Source organism: Colias eurytheme, chromosome 19 (assembly GCF_061535395.1).
Source record: "Colias eurytheme isolate Ceu_HAF_F1 chromosome 19, ilColEury1 Martin Lab GWU primary, whole genome shotgun sequence".
In the NCBI taxonomy this organism is placed as follows: domain Eukaryota; kingdom Metazoa; phylum Arthropoda; class Insecta; order Lepidoptera; family Pieridae; genus Colias; species Colias eurytheme.
Genome location: NC_142998.1, coordinates 7,309,872 through 7,327,799, shown reverse-complemented (window position 1 = coordinate 7,327,799; position 17,928 = coordinate 7,309,872). Strand labels below are relative to the sequence as shown.

The 17,928-nt window shown below is 32.9% G+C and overlaps 1 protein-coding gene across 1 annotated transcript in view; it reads right to left on the bottom strand.

Moving 5' to 3' along the window:
* Positions 1 to 254: 254 nt before the first annotated feature.
* Positions 255 to 17,928, bottom strand: part of CrzR (corazonin receptor) — a 38,390-nt gene continuing 20,716 nt past the window's right edge. Inside the window, exons 2-6 of the mRNA XM_090113324.1 lie at positions 12,684 to 13,379; positions 7,632 to 7,815; positions 6,830 to 7,026; positions 4,320 to 4,438; positions 255 to 550 (exon numbers count right to left, since the gene is read on the bottom strand). Coding sequence (XP_089969450.1) covers positions 421 to 550; positions 4,320 to 4,438; positions 6,830 to 7,026; positions 7,632 to 7,815; positions 12,684 to 13,343 — 1,290 coding nt within the window. The 5' untranslated portion in view covers positions 13,344 to 13,379 and the 3' untranslated portion in view covers positions 255 to 420. The remainder of the gene's footprint in view (positions 551 to 4,319; positions 4,439 to 6,829; positions 7,027 to 7,631; positions 7,816 to 12,683; positions 13,380 to 17,928) is intronic.

Genomic DNA, 17,928 nt, shown 5'->3' with positions numbered 1-17,928 from the left:
TTCTTCTATAGGGTTATTTTCCGCAAGTCATATTCTGTTTTAATAATCAGTTTAATCAGTTAATAACAATATTCTTACGTATTTGTTGATTTTAAGAAAGTGATTTAAATTATTCATAGATAACCCCAATTATTATGTTTAAGTACTTTTATGATATTATAAAAGATGGTTTTAAGCAAATGTATGATTTTCGTGCTTCTTGGCATTCTACTTTTTTTATTTGCATTTATCGTTTTTATTAATATTCACATAGGTAATAATATACTAACGTATTAAACACTAATACTAAACACACACACACGTAACTATAATATTATATGCACAAATCACGGAAAAAATTAATATTTACAAACACTATGAACATTCCTTGCTTTCTTCGCGAATGGTCCATTGATCAACACGTGGCTTATTAACGTTTTGTTATAAAAGACTGACGTTCTGTCCGTTTGTATATTTCGCTGAGGACCGTAGAGATCGGATCGTAGTAAGTCTTACTGAAGACGTTTGCTCGCCACGACGGAACATGAAGGCATGGTGACCACCGGATTCTCTGAAAATAATATTAATATTAACCTATACTAATATTATAAAGTTGAAGAGTTTGTTTGAACGCGCTAATCTCGGGAACTACAGGTCCGATTTGAACAATTCTTTCGGTGTTAGATAGCCCATTTATCGAGGAAGGTTATAGGCTATATATCATCACGCTACGACCAACAGAGGTGGAGCCACGGGGGTGAAACCGCGCGGAGCAGCTAGGGTTTTGATAAAAAACATAATTATTGGTTTTGGGATATACAATTGAGATTAGATTTAATTTAGACTAAGATACGTTGTCAAGTTTAACCTCCCAAAGAAAAAAGAATTACACTATTAAAGGGTTTTTACAAACATATTATAAGAGATACGCCTTAAAGTAGACACATAGAATTTTTTTTTAGAAACATTTTACAAAAATATATTTTCATTCCACTTAAGAAATCAGTGTGCTAAGATTATTCGTATTTAATTTTTGTATCAGACTGTAACGTAAAAGAGAACGAAACATTTTCAGCATTTTATAGAGAATTTTCGTTTCTTATTTAAATAAAAATGACGTGAACAACATTTTAACTTCAAGTTTTTCTAGATTACATGTTTTATTACCATAAATTTATTCGCTCGTAAATTTCAAAACGCGATAAGTATTTTCCTGTCTCAGATACTTCCTTTTACTTATCTCCGTGAAAAATTAGGATACCTACTTCAACAGATATGAGGAATAAAAATCACAAAAAGATTTGGTGATGTAGCGCAAAGAAAACGTTTAACAAATTTAGTATTATTTTCCTCACAAGAGTATTCTTGGAATATATTTTAATAGTAATTGCTATGTTATTTGTCAGTCTGTCTGTCTAAGTTAATTGACAGGGTCGGCCTCCGATTATAACTGGAAATTTCGCGGTAAGGCAAATAATTTATTATCATCACTTACGCCGTTTTGCGTTCCTTTTGGTGGTTCGTTAGCTTAATGACTTCGTTATATTATTAATACCTAATCAATATTATCTTATATATAAAATTCTCGTGTCACAATGTTAGTCTGCATACTCCTCCGAAACGGGTGGACCGATTCTCATGAAATTTTCTGTGCATATCGGGTAAGTCTGAGAATCGGCCAACATCTATTTTTCATATGTACCACGGGCGAAGCCGGGGCGGACCGCTAGTAATAAATAAATATTATAAAGCTGAAGAGTTTGTTTTGAACGCGCTAATCTCCGTAACGACTTCAAAAATAATTTCACTGTTAGTTATTCGATAGTCTTTAACATTTATCCAGGAAGGCCAATAATAGTCTATGTTATCACCAAACATATACATTATGAGCTGTATAAATAAAAATAATGTGAGTAAAACTGGGAGGCACAGTAATAAATAAAAGAGTAGGAAAATTTGAAATGACATCATCAAATTCAAAAGCATGTCACCGTTCTCAATCATCCAATTAAGCATCAGACAATTTAACAATAAAACAAAATCACTATATTATTTAATTGGTTTGGCTATTTCCATAAATGGAACAATTATTACCAGTAAAGGTCTTGAGTCAAAGTAAAGTTATAATTAAACTAAAAAGCTGTTTATAAGACGTTTTGCTAACGATTTGGCTCGAATAATACCTATATTATTACCTAACTTACCTCGCTCTTACGTTGAAGTTTTAAGTTATTCAGTTTCAAATTTAAGTTGGATACCTTTATTTTATGTGAACTTTTATTTTACCGCTGATTCTATAACCTGTGCTATAAGTATGTCAATTTGTATGATTAATAAAATATATATACTTCGCTATATTTTACTACATCATGAGAATTTGGCACATTCAATATTCAAATGCAACATTTTTAATATAACCTCCTCCTTTTTTTGAAGTCAGTTAATAAAATGAGCTAATTTAGAAGTCTTTATCCTTGTCGATAGAACTTCAATAATGATGATATAATGTGACTAAATTTTCATATGAAACTTATGGGATGATTGCAATATTGTCCTCTAAACTATGAAGGATAGCTTCAAAGGTATATTGTTCAAGATTATATAATTGAAACGATTATACGATATTGGATTTAAGTGAAATAATTCGCAATATCATAGCAAATCACACAACATCAATGATCTGATATTCACCTGAAATCATATTCCATTTCATTCAAATAAAATCAAAGTCTTTGTTTATTTTCCATCTTTTCCATTATACGACAAACAACAAAGTCTTTGCCGAGATTATTAACATTACTTTTAATAACTTATGAAAAGCTGTAAATATAAGAGAAAGAACTTGCCAAGTCCCAGAAAATGCGGGATGGAATATTACAATAAGAATACGATATGAGTTTTGTTAATCCCAAGAACGCGTGTGGAAAGCCCCTAAGCCATCCTAAGTAAAGGACTGTAAATGGAACTAACCACAATGTGATCACGTCTGAATGTGCCTTACTAAATAAACCATTTTTTACAAGTGCTCTGACATTACTTGTGTATTAAATGTTGCCGACTTAGATATATTTTAAAAAAGGTAAGTTAATTTCTGAAAGGGACTTTTATGTAACTAGCTATGCCCCGCGGTTTTACCCACAGTGCTCCGCTCCTGTTGATCTTAGCGTGATGATGTATAGCCTATAGCTTTCCTCGATAAAGGGGCTATCTAACACCGAAATAATTTTTCAAATCGGACCAGTAGTCTTGCGCGTTCAAACAAACAAACAAACTCTTCGGCTGTATAATATTAGTATACCTAGACACAAACTTCGATTTATCTTTCTTATTTATAAATCCATATCTAACAAACAATCGTTATCTTTTCAAGCGTTAAATTTAGAATTTGTTTATGTTTAGACACATTTACGTTCAGCGTCATACTAAACCCGCGAAAATGATAGTCGTCATCTACACCGAAATGTTTTATTGTCATGTAAACGACGACGCCTTTGCCTGTATGGCCACCCACTTAAGCTTACATTAAACCTATCAAAATGTTCATGGACCCATATCATTTCTATTTAATGGTGGCCTTTCATCAAAAGTACTTTAATATAAGTGATATGAAAGGAAATAATCGTATTTCAGCTAAGTTGTTCGCCTTTGTAGTTCGCGTGATCTCACGGCACGATAATTTCCTATAAGGTGTGGTTTAAAGGGCTATGTCACGTAGATTGATTTCTAACGAAATTAATTGTTCGGAATAAGAATTTGTACAAATTGTTTCAAGTATTTAGTTACTTCTGAAAAATCATCGGCATCATAATATATTAAATCTCAAAATAAATCAACTGTTCTGATAAATGTTCAACAACAAGGAATATAATTAAAATGTAAACAAATATTATCACATATTAATCAAAATTAAAGATAAAAAGAACGGAGCATTTCCGTTGCTTTGATAATAACTGATGAATGATTGAGTTATCAATATGAAATTATAAAACATTCTGCAGTATGAAAATATTTGATAAATCACTTCGTTTGCAGTACATTGCAATGAGTGTCAAATAAATCTTAATATAGTCAGATTGAAATAATATGGTTATAATATTATGTGCAACTATATCAATTAATGAAAAATAACGTGTAGATATTATATTAAGATATTATAATAGCAGGGCCTATTTTATCAATATAAAAATATGATTGAAATCTACACCTACGCAACCTTTTACCTCAATTGTTCCTCCTAGTGAGACAAATTTTAAACTAAACAAAGGAACAAAAAAAGAAAATATAATACTTGTATGTGAATTCAATAAATTCAATGTAACAGAAGTAATGTAAATACTTACTTATCACTATTACGGGAACGTTTTCTCGGCCACAAGTGAAAAGCTCCATAAATAACGGGGTTGACTAGACTATTCGACATTCCAAAGAAAAATATCCCCGATAACAAATCTTCGCTGAGCTGTAAAAAACTATTAAAATAACTGGCGAGCACTTTAATGTTATAAATGATCCTACAAAAGGGATTAATTTCTAGTACGACCCACGTAACGTATTGGGATGAAAATATTTTGGCAATATTATCCTTTAACACGTTCGCTGCGGCACAGATATATCTGTACTTTCCATTACTGCGTTACGGGTCGTTTTAAACCTTGTCCTATACCAGAGATTGTGGCGGCACGAGGCATATTAAACCCCACCGCCCGTAGGAGACCAAAATCCTTTTTTTGGCGCCAAATAAGACAAAGTATGCGGCTTTTGTCGTGATTATTATTAACAATGAGTTCATTAACCTAAATCTACCGTCGCCCGTGGTTAGATTAGTTAGTTTAGATTCTATGGGTAAAATAAAATGTGGGGTCTGATGTACCCCATACCGCACTGAACAATAGCAGTTTTTCATATAATTTAGTGATGGGAAAAGAAATATCGATTTTATTTAATTGTATTTATTTATCAAACTTAAATGGATGTTTTTTATTAAAACAGGCCAAACCAGAATATTGTTTGCAACCAGTGCATTCTGTGAGAATTTCCTTTACTTTTTTGTCGGCCTTACGACTTGTTAAGAAAGTGCGGAGTTTTTCGTAACATCCTACACATCTCCTCTTCTTTGATCCCTTTAATAGATGATGTGCCTTGTTTGTTGGCTTGTTGACTTAGGCAAGAGTTAAATTTTGATGAGCCATACACCGATTGCTGGGTGTTTTGGATTTGCCGCTAGTTGATTCAATGAACAAACACACTAATAGTAATCATGATTATAAACCTATTTGTAGAAAGTTACTCAACATGTCACATTCACATTTCTATTAACGATATTTATTATAACGAGTAGTTAGGATGTTTGAAAATTACCTGTATCCACATTCAGGTCCTTCTTTGTAAAAGCTTCAATAAGTTGTTCCACAAATAGTCTCGAATGCGTTGCACAACACTAACCGCGTGAAGCTAGCTTAAGGTGCGGTACGAGGTGCGTGGTGGTACGAGGTGTTCGCAACCTCGTTCCACACTGTGTTAGAATTTTTATTTGTTCAGTGCGGCACGAGGTCTAAGAAACCCGGTATTAAGGTCGGTATACCATTGAACTAGGAATCAATAGCACATCTCAGATATATAGATATCACTTTCCTACACTGAACCAGATGGAAGTTATGCCTCCCGCACGACAGAGAAGTTTAAGTTTTTTCCTACCGCTATAACGACGAGACACGGACAGGGTGTTTCAAGCCCTGTTTCGCAGCGAACGTGTTAATGCGATTAAAATCTGACCTTGTTTATGTTAAAATAGACAAAGGTACGTATAATAAGGTATGAAAAGTAGTATCGATTATATAGAAGTGATATCTAAATTGTGTTTACAATTTTAATGCTGTCATATAAAGATAACATTATTTTATTAAAATTTTATATTATCTATGGACGCAATTTATTAAAACAGCTTAAACCGTTATATTACTAAAGTGTTAAAATAGCTTATACTGTAATTTATTAAAGTGTCCATTACATTGCAAAGATAAAAAGAACAAACAGTTAAAATGAAACGTATAATTATAACAACAAAAGCAACGACCTATAAGTCAAGAACGATTTGCAATAAGAATAACAAGACAGTCACAATGCAATGGTATAAATTATAGTTTTCATATTGCACGGAAAAACTAGTGTAATTAATATAGAATGATCTCTAGATCATTCTATAGGTACTCTAGTACCTTTCAATTTAACCTTTCAAATTTTTACATCTATTATATCGTTTTCAGTAAAGAAAACATTAAAAATGTATACGTTTCTAGCTTTGTAACGTAAGAGAGAAAAATGAAAACGAAGTTTATTATATTTCTCTTGCGAAATTTATTGTTCTTTCCCCTGGTGATAAAGTGACACAGAAATGGCTTTGACTACAAAAGGTTAAACTGTATTCATTGAATTCTGTTCCAATTCGAAATTATTGACTTCGTAATTATGAAAAATATTTCTCTATGAAATTAGGGGCAGATTGGTTGACTTTGGTTTATTAGCTTGCAGATTACAATAGTAAAATTTGTTAAATTCCCGATGGACAAATACAACAATTTTGGATTAAGTATGTTACGGATTGTGACACTGTATAGGAATGTGATTTCATATAACTTAATATTGTGTGGTGTAATTCATTTGTAATACTAGTCTCTCTACTCAACAAATAACAAAAATAAAATGTAGCTTATAATATTTAAATTTAGAAGTAATTAAGTATCCTTCCCTGTTACTACTGTTAAAACAACACTACCTATAAAAAAAAATCTTTCCCTCCTATTGAAAAATAGATAAACAAGTAATACTAGGTCTAAATAAAAATATTACTTACACCTTTATCAGGATTTAAAAATGTGAATATAATCATCATAACGTAGTAAGGCGTCCACCATATTATAAAAGCGGCGACGATAACTATTGACATCCTCAGAGATTTCATCTTGGCTCTATCGATAAGTCTTCTCCTGTTCATATCTGGCGTTAGATATTTTTCCCGACGAGTCTCCGGTTGAAATACTTTCTCGCTTTCTAAAAATATAACATTTTATTCCCAACTTATAGTTTAGTTTCAAAATAGTAGTTTGTAATATTATGTGAACATTTTAAATGGAATGGAAGAAATATGAGTGAGATTTTTATAGTACAAGATAAAGGGCTCAGAAATAAATTTTAAACTTTGTTCTCTAACAAATGTATCCTCAGAGCTATATTAGTATTAGTTTCAGAACATCTTAAACAAAATTTAAGCCTTAAGAACTAATTTAAAAAGCAATCTTTCCAATCCCACTCACTTCTGCGAAATCTATTTTGATAACACCACGAATAGATATAGACCAAAATATCATTTATAAGTCCATGTACATCATTCAACTTCTAAATCCATACTAATATTATAAATGCGAAAGTAACTCTGTCTGTCTGTCTGTTACTCAATCACGCCTGACTTAACTACTGAACCAATTTGCATGAAATTTGGTATAGAGATATTTTGATACCCGAGAAAGGATAAGTTTTATCCCGGAAATCCTACGGGAACGGGTTTTTCTTTGAAAACGCGGGCGAAGCCGCGGGCGGAAAGCTAGTAAGTAATAATTTATTAGTAGTATTATAAGGTAGGTATCTAAACAACTTACTGGCAATAGTTCTAACAGTAGACACATACGTCGACATAAGTATGAGCAAGGGAAGTAGAAACATGAACACCAAAGACAATGTGGTATATGCTTGCTCCTGCCACCTCTCTGTATAGAAGCCGTGTGTCACACATTGGTAGAACTCTTCTACAAATGGGCCTTTGGCTACACGGAATACTATTGTCTGAAAAGGAAAATATGTTTAGAATAATAGATAGTTTTTAAGTTTAGAGTAAGGGATTTAATATAAATTAAGTCATTGAAAGCTGTATTTAAAATTATTTTCTAAAATAAAAATCAAATAAATACGAAAGTAAATTACTAATTATGTTGATGGTGCAAGGATATTATTCTTTACTTGTTTTGTTTTATAGCTAGAAAAATAACGTTGCTTATTACAATTTTTTTAAACTATTATATAAAATATGCGTTAGTTACGCATATTTTATAGTCAATGATACTTAAAGCTAGTTATCATTTAGCATTAAAAATAATATTTTGATAACAAACAGAACAAAATAAAATAAATGACTCCGAATAAAATTATAATTATTTTACTGCTAATTAAAGTGTCACGTGGTGGGCTATCCAAATGAATGATGGATTTTAATAATGAATTGATATTGATATTATTTCATGAATTTATGTTATGTTTTTCTTTGTTCTTCTTTCAATTTAGTAACTAAATCATAATATTAATCTTTTTTTAATGTGCATTATGCCATGTATAAAACATTAATAAAATAGTATGTATTAGGTACCTATAGTAAAACCTTTAGTTTAGCTTGTATAATTATGTTGAATAAATATTTTAATAAGTGTTTATTCATAAAATAAATATTACAAACAAGTACGTAAAATATCTATATAATATATATAAAAGAAAGTCGTGTTAGTTACTCCACTTATAACTCAAGAACGGCTGAACCGATTTACCTGAAAATTGGCTGGGAGGAAGTTTAGAGCCAGGAGAAGGACATAGGATACTAAATATGTACCACGGGCGAAGCCGGGGCGGACCACTAGTAAATAATAAAGATTACAATATAAAGTATCCAGTAACTATTTTCTCATATTTGTTTGAACTGTGGCCTTATTTATTGCTTTTCTAACCTAAGATTGTTCATTTACGTGTCCCATATATATCCCCGGTTTACAAAACCATTGTTGTACAATGTACATTGTATAATTAAACCAAAGTTTCATATTAAATTTATGTAATGCTGTACAATGTACATACTTACTAGATTTTGTTTAATTTACTTTTTGTGACTTGAACAAGTTTGCATAAAATTTTAATTTTAATTTTATTTGTACTCAGATTATTTCAGAATATTAAGTCATATTTTATCAATATCTAGTATACCAACACGGAATTTGATCTAGCTTTTACATTATTTGGTCCAATAATAAGGCTTAAAGAAACCATTGAAGCGGTAAATCGTTTTGTCATCTAAACTCGTTTAACATTGAAGATATTCCTCTATTCAATTCTGACTTTCAGAAAAGAAAGATTAATGTTCCTGTATATAAACGACAAAACTCACCGCAGATTTTATTGAAAACTATTCTAGCATATTATATTTTTATACTAGCTTTCCGCCCGCGGCTTCGCCCGCGTTTTCACTGAAAACCCCGCATAGTTCCCTTTCCCGTGGGATTTCCGGGATAAAACCTATCCTATCTCTCAAGTTGGATCGAACTGCACATGATGTGCGAATTTTATTATAATCGGTTAAGTGGTTTAGGAGTCCATTGAGGACAAACATTGTGACACGAGATTTATATATATTAAGATTTATAGCATTGATGTATTGACAATTCTGTAGCGTATTTAATTTTTTATTACGGTTGCTAGGCTCAAAGGTAGTGGGAGTCAATAGGAATGATAAATTCTAATACAAAGTTTCCTTTCGAAGTGGCTAAAAATATCTTTCAAAGATGTCTTTCAAAACGTATGAGACTCTACTATAATATTATAATGATGAAGAGTTTGTTTCTTTGGTTAAATGTGCTAATCACAGGAACTAGGGGTCCGATTATAATAAATATTAAGGTGATATTATAAAACATTTATCGAGGAAATAGCTAAGTTCAATGGGAGCGAACTATGGGGTGTAGTGGCTAATAATTTAGAATAAAGAGAGCTATTTAATTAGAATTATAGCTTTTATTCTTGTACACGACCCTTCTTGTTAAATTCGGTAAGTTAAATAAATAATCTCTTCACACAGAAATTAAAAGCTATCGTTAAAATGATAGTAATGTTGTTTTTTATTTTATGATTTCTAGTTTACAGCTTACTTGCTTTAAGGCAATTTCACCGCTGCCTTGCACACCAAATTCTTAGGCGTCACTCTAGACGCACACATGTCATTTAAAGCCCACATTAAGGCAGTCCGTAAGAAAGCCAGCTATGTTCTTAGCCGGCTCTATTACCTTATAAACAGTCGCAGTAAAATGTCCCTTAGACATAAGGTGACACTTTACAAAACGGTGGTCCGTCCAATCCTCACTTATAGTAGTGTAGTTTTCGCGCATTGCGCTCCCAGCTCCATACACAAGCTCCAGACGATTCAGTCGCGGTTCATGAGAACGGCGACTGGAGCGCCCTGGTTCGTGCGTAACGTGGACCTACATAGGGACCTAGAACTCCCCACCATAGCCCAATAGATGAAGCAAGCGTCTAAGCGCTACTTCGACAAGGCTAAAAACCACCCCAACCCATTGGTGACAAAGGCCATCGCATACGTCGCGAATCCCGATCCCACTCGTCGTCGCAGGCGGCCGAGACACGTCTTGGACGACTCCGACGACGACATTACCAAAGCCAACGCACGGCTAGACTCGGCGATTGAAGCCCAACGTCGAACCAACCGCGACACCGCACACACCACAGCAGAAAGCGTACACCGTCTTCGCCGGCGAAGACGAGGTCCCTTGTTCCGCGTTCCCGCGCCCACCCGGGTGAGCGCCCGTCCGATTAGGGCCCTTCAGGCCTCCTCCACTCAAGCGACAGCTCAAGCCGAGGTTCGTGGTCCCCGTCAAGGGGGGACGCCCTTGTGCATGTCGCTACCAGGGTGAACCTTCAGTTCACCCCCGCGTCCGCGTTAAAATGTAGAAGCCCTTCTGGCTAACATTGAGAGACACCACACAAAAAAAAAAAAAAACCGCTGCCTTAGTTTATTGTTGTCCATTTATTTGGGACTTAGTTGAAGTTTAAAGTGTTGCGTGTAGATTTCATTATTAATTTTTATATTTAATTAAATTATTTAATGGTACAAGTAAAGATAAGCTTAAAGCTGATTTTACAAATTAATGTCATGATAATAAAATAACACGTATCGGGCATTATTTCAATCTTTTCAGATTAAAATGCCTCTACTTTAGTAAAAATAACATAGTGTTGTTTTGTGGTAGTGAGTACTTAAATAAATTTGACTTACTATCCAAAAAAAATACACATTGATTGCTAATTTCAGCTTATTGCTGATAATCATTCTGTAAAAAATAGTATTTTCAAAATGTGAAGATGCGAACAGACTTCGAAATATTGTATTCTGTGAACAATTCAGTGACCCTGAAAGCAAGGGTGATTATTTTAATATTACCAGCCTTACGGAAAATTAACAACTTCCAAAAGTATCTCAAGGTCACAATTTGTACCCTTATTCACCTACAAAGAAATTTAATTTATTCATACTTTACAAGTCAGTTAAAGGTTCTCTTTATAAGTCAAGTCTAAACAAAATAGTACCGGGAATGGTAAAACTTCTTAGGGTTAAATTAATTATCCTAAACTTTATTCAGATATTTTCAATGGAAAACAATAAAACAGGCTTTGGCGTAATAATTGCCTCGTCGGCATTTTATGCAAACCACTTCCGGGAAAATTAATTTGAAATAAAGCACACTATAAATAAATTGGTATGTTATCACTTATCTACATTTGTCTACATTGACTTAAAAATTTTACCCATATGATTTGTAACCTTCATTAGTATAATTAAATAGTCCACCCCGTCTTCGCCCCTAGTACAAAAGAATTGGTCGAATGGTTCCTGATATTCGCGCATTCAAACAAACAAACAAAGTAACTCTTCAGCTTTATATTACGAAGTAAAGACGTGCAAAATAATGTGTATATAATATATATACACATTTTAAACACATAAACTGGTATTAAAAATACGGCATGTACAATTCGTCATTCGTCGAAAAAATTACAAAAAATGTTTCACCACAGAATTTTAAATTTGTTACGGTTATGTTTTGTTTCGTTTTAAAGTAAAAACTTTTGTAATAAATTGCTGGTAATTAACATTCCGCCAAACCAACACAATAGAACATAAGCAACACAAACACTGATATAAATTGGATTTCTGTTCACGACTCTACAAAGATCTTATTTCGCTAAAGATTAAAGCCAAACAGTAGGATTAGGGAATAATAGATTTAAGTATTCCTGAATAAAAATAGCCTTACTTTGTGATGGAAAAAGAGGTCTACGTTACAGGTATTTTACATTGATGATTGACAAACATGAAGATTGATGACTAGCAGCCTGACATCACATTATGTTGAACTAGATCCTTTTATTTAGTACTGCGTGACACCTTCCTGTTCCTACCTTTATATATCCATTTTCAGTTTGGCCTAATTTATTTTGTATGTTATAGTGTTTTTTTTTCTATAATATAATATCTGCTTATTTACTTTGTGTAAAATTATAGTTTCTGTACGCGAAATCGTATTCGAAAAACCTTATTTATGTGTTTGTTTGGAGAAATACAGAAATGTTATAAGTGATGATTTTTGATGTATATAATTTAAATATATAAATTATAATAACGTTATGTTTTTTTGCACTGTCGGAATATTTTTCTCTTCATATAAAAGCTAATCTTGTATGAATAAATTGTTACTTGTTAATCATACGAACTTTGAAGTCTACCGTAGACTTTCTTATAAGATAATACAAATGTATGTTTGTATAATGAAATTCTCGCTCAGAATAATACATTACTTTTCCTAAAAATAAAACAAGCTCACCTGTGGTAAACTTAATAGGAAGCTTAAGATCCATGCAACAATAACAAGTCGGGTACTTCTAGTAGCAGTTGCCATACTCTTCATAGGATATTTGACAGCTAGCCATCTATCTACACCGATGAGAACCAGTATAAATGTACTCAAGTACAGTGCGAACATTTGTAAGAACTTAAACAGTTTACATCCCACATTCCCCGCATACCACTGCACTGAAAACGACCACCCCGCTTCCCCTGCTATACAGAACACAGTGACAAGCAAGTCAGCCACACTAAGCTGAAAGATAAGGCTATATATAGCAGTCCATGACGGCCTAGCCCGCCTCCGACAGCGCTTTCCTCTTTGTACGCTTATCATCGTAGCGAAGTTTCCCAAGAAAGATAACAGAGCCATTACAGAAAGGACGCTCGCTCTCATTATGGTGCTCGGCGTTAATATAGGGGCGTGTTCTAAACACATAATCTCCGTGCCATTATATACGAAGACCTTATTCATAAACTCCTCGTTCGATGTATTGTTTATCAAGTTGAACTCCAAACACTTCTCCACGGACCATGCGTCTGTGATCATCAATATGTTACTGAATTTTCTTTGAAGGGTGAGCTCCCGTGGATCGAGAAGTTCGTCATATAATGTGGTATTGTTGCCGACGCTCCCCATGTTTCGTCATACGTAATCAGTGTCTCGAACGGCAATCTGAAACAAACGTTATTATTTAAATTCAGCGTGTGTGAATCAATTTTGAAGTTGTACGGTTCGCATAACAATCATACTTGGAAATGTCTCAGGCTTATTATATTATAGCCACCTTTAAAAGATATTACAGAATATTAAATTATTTGATGAATGAAATTTGCTCTAAGTTGAATACGTCAAGCATTTCGAGAATTATCATACTTGTATGCGAACAGTTAATTGAAATATGTTTATCAAGACGAGCTTTGCAATTTAACGAGTGTTATTTTATTTTATTGCGATTGTCAAATCTCATTTATGTAATACATTATTGAAATAGGTATGTAGAATGTAGATGCATTTAAAAAAAGTACCTAATAACAAAAATACTAATGTAATATAATATCATGGTTACACAAATCTTACGAAATATTCAAAACGTATTTCTACTATAAAAATATAAATTTTTAAATATGTTTAACGAGAGTAAAGCATTTGAACACATTTTTCTTAATTAAAAACTTCTAAATGTATTTCTGATTTTTAAATATTCGTACGGTTGTAATTAAACATTCTCTAGTTTTAATGTAAATATATTTCAACCATAATTATCATTTTGCAAAGCGCTTCATATGAAATGTAATTTGGTTGAAGGGAGCATGGTATTTCAAACGTTTTAGCCGCTCAGACTTTCTGGAAAAACGTTTGGACAAATTCATGACAAACATTTTTCATTTAACAATAATCAAGGTTTTGATACTCTGAATTTTTACCCCAAGCTTATTACGGTTAACTCGTTTTCATTCAAATGGAGGATGAAATGGATTTACTCACGAGAATAGAATAATATGTTGATGTAACGTAAATATAAGTTTTAGATTTCTTCTTTTCGCAATTCTGAACTCGATTATTTGAAGATATTATGTGTTCAAATTCCTTTTCCCTAATATATCTTAAGCTTGAATAATAATAATATTATGTACACAAGGAATCGATGTCTTTGCGTAGATAGTATTATAAATTATATCTATTATATAGAAATATCATAATATGATGTTTTAGATTTAAATTATCTAGGAAAATTGTCTTTTATGTATGTCTGTATATTATATATAATGGATGATTTATTGCATTGACTTCAATTGAATGTTCATTGGTGTTTCACTTTAAATGTATTGAACTCATAAGTATTTCTTACACGTGTTGCAGTGCAATGGAGTTCGCATCTTTTATCTGTATTGATACAAACGAGGTCAAAGAACAGCATGCAGCATTAACCTTCGCACATTTGATACTATGAGTATCCATGGTTTATCATTAATTCATGGTGTATCAAATACATTAGCCTTAATATAACATACTGTTCGGTGGATTGCTTTGATGTGTTTATCAGTAAGTTTTGATACTGTTGTACAACTAATGAATGAAGCCGAATTACTCATATTTGTTCATAAATAATAGGTAATATATTCTCTGAGTCTTGGTCATGATCCTACTTCAAAAGTTTCTTTGTAATTTTAATTCTGCTCAGCTATAGTAATAACAAAACAAAGTAAACATCATAACTGTGTCAAGCTTTTTGATAGAGACGCCGACATATTATTAATATTCTCCGGGTGTCTTCTGAAACAAATGATATTGGCTTTATGGATATAAATTATACGGACTGGAAATACAATACATACTCAATGTACAGATTGAAACCCAATTATTCTTGATGAATGCGGAAAAATTTGTCAATTCCGTTTTTCTACGAATTCGCCATTGTTGGCGGGGGACTTTTTGATTGTGAACGTAAATATAATATTGTAAATTGTAATTATCCATTTTAACCAACACTTACTGGTATGTCATTTCGAGGAAGCTTAATAATATTTCTATTTAATATTATTTTTGTGATGTTGTTGCTTTGAAATAATGTAAGAAACGTAATATCGAAGATAATGAGAGACAATTAATGAAGATTTGGATCGTCAGCAATTAAATTGAGGGTCGGTTTTTATAAAGATTCAGTATATTTTAAATTGAGGTTTCCCATTTCCTCTGGAGTATGCTTGACAATATTTTGAGATCGAGCTTGTAAAATTACAAGCTTTCCGTCCACGTTATTTAAAGCTCAACAAATTTTATATAAAACTCTATCTATCAAAAAATACCGCATCAAAATGCATTGCGTAGTTTTAATGATCTAAGCATACTTTAGGACAGACATTCATCGGGAATAAGAGTATGCTATGTACTTATGTATGTAGTGGTAAATAAATTCTAGATCAATTATTGTTTTATATTTGCTGAATCGTGATACTACTGAGAATAGATAGAATCTAAAATAGCATTATACAACAGCTGTAGAGCACTAAGACAAAACGATTAAAATGCATTATATAGATTCTAATGAGTAGCTAAATACATTATCTAGTATTCAGTTCTGTTTAACGCGGGAATAGATCGTGTTGTATAAACATGTCTGGAATAATTACAAGCTGTAGCATGCGTCGTGGCGGTAGTTTGCACTCCATGTGCGAATTACTTTCCCTTTGATTTCTCTCTAAAACCAGCGTGGTCGTTGGGCCTTTTTCAAATTACTTTTGTTGGAAATATCTGATCAGATTAAATATAGTAATGTACTTTATGATTTGAAGGTCAAATTTTCGCGAAATATTTTCTCGTTTTTTTGCTTTTGGACTAATAGCAAGTAATGGCAGTAATAGCAACTATAATAATATTATAGTACTTTGGCACTGTTATATTATAACAGTGCCAAAGTAAAAGAGCACTCTAGGTGATAAAGATTTGCGAAAATAGACACTGTCTTTCGTAGATCACTACATGTAAAGAAAAATAATTATAAAATATGTTTGATAATTATTATTGAATGTAGGTAGAAGGTTTCCTATTCAACATTTCATGGAAATAGCTGCTGTAATAATTCTAAATAATAGAAGATATTTCAATAGCTTTAGCTGAAAGGGATGTATTATTAGATAATTTAAGGCAGTATTTAATTGAATAGTGATTAATTAATACCCGTATTGATGATATTCATCTGCTACATTTCTGAACCTTTGTTCCTACAATTTTCATGTTTAAAGCTATATTATACGTACGAAATGAAATACTTAATGCTGAAAATGTAATTGAAATACAGCATACAAACTAAAAGCGTAGATAATATTAAAAGCAGGTACGTAAAGCTGGCGATGAAAAATTAGCGAAATTGAAAAAAAACAACACCAGAATTTGTTGCTTATTTGTTGCTAATTAGTTGCTATAATGACGATTTTGTTGCTCAACCCGTTCGCTGAAAATCAGCAACAGTTCTAGCTTAACGTTAAGGTAGCGTGCAAAAATCGGAAAAAGGGATGGATCGTTCCAAAAATGCAGATGAATTTGTTGCTAATTTGTTGCTGCATAAAAACAGTGAAAATTTTAAATTTTTTTCATTGGCGCCAAAAATAACACTGGCCATGTCAACTTAATTGTCGATTTTCGGTAGTGAAACATAAAAAAAAATTTGTTGCTCCTCACATCGTTCACTGGCAAAGTGTACAGAGCCAGCAACAAAATAGAAACCGGAAGTAGAGTTAATTTTGAAACCGGTTTGCTAGAAAATCGTCCACGCCAGCTTAACTGTCGATTTTCGGTAGTGAAACATAAAAAAAAATTGTTGCTCCTCACATCGTTCACCGGCACAGTGTACAGAGCCAGCAACAAAATAGAAACCGGAAGTAGAGTTAATTTTGAAACCGGTTTGCTAGAAAATCGTCCACGCCAGCTTAACTGTCGATTTTCGGTAGTGAAACATAAAAAAAAAATTTGTTGCTCCTCACATCGTTTACTGGCCCAGTGTACAGAGCCAGCAACAAAATAGAAACCGGAGGTAGAGTTAATTTTGAAACCGGTTTGCTAGAAAATCGTCCACGCCAGCTTAACTGTCGATTTTCGGTAGTGAAACATAAAAAAAAATTTGTTGCTCCTCACATCGTTCACTGGCACAGTGTACAGAGCCAGCAACAAAATAGAAACCGGAGGTAGAGTTAATTTTGAAACCGGTTTGCTAGAAAATCGTCCAAGCCAGCTTAACTGTCGATTTTCGGTAGTGAAACATAAAAAAATAATTTGTTGCTCCTCACATCGTTCACCGGCACAGTGTACAGAGCCAGCAACAAAATAGAAACCGGAAGTAGAGTTAATTTTGAAACCGGTTTGCTAGAAAATCGTCCACGCCAGCTTAACTGTCGATTTTCGGTAGTGAAACATAAAAAAAAAATTTGTTGCTCCTCATATCGTTCACCGGCACAGTGTACAGAGCCAGCAACAAAATAGAAACCGGAAGTAGAGTTAATTTTGAAACCGGTTTGCTAGAAAATCGTCCACGCCAGCTTAACTGTCGATTTTCGGTAGTGAAACATAAAAAAAAAATTTGTTGCTCCTCACATCGTTTACTGGCCCAGTGTACAGAGCCAGCAACAAAATAGAAACCGGAGGTAGAGTTAATTTTGAAACCGGTTTGCTAGAAAATCGTCCACGCCAGCTTAACTGTCGATTTTCGGTAGTGAAACATAAAAAA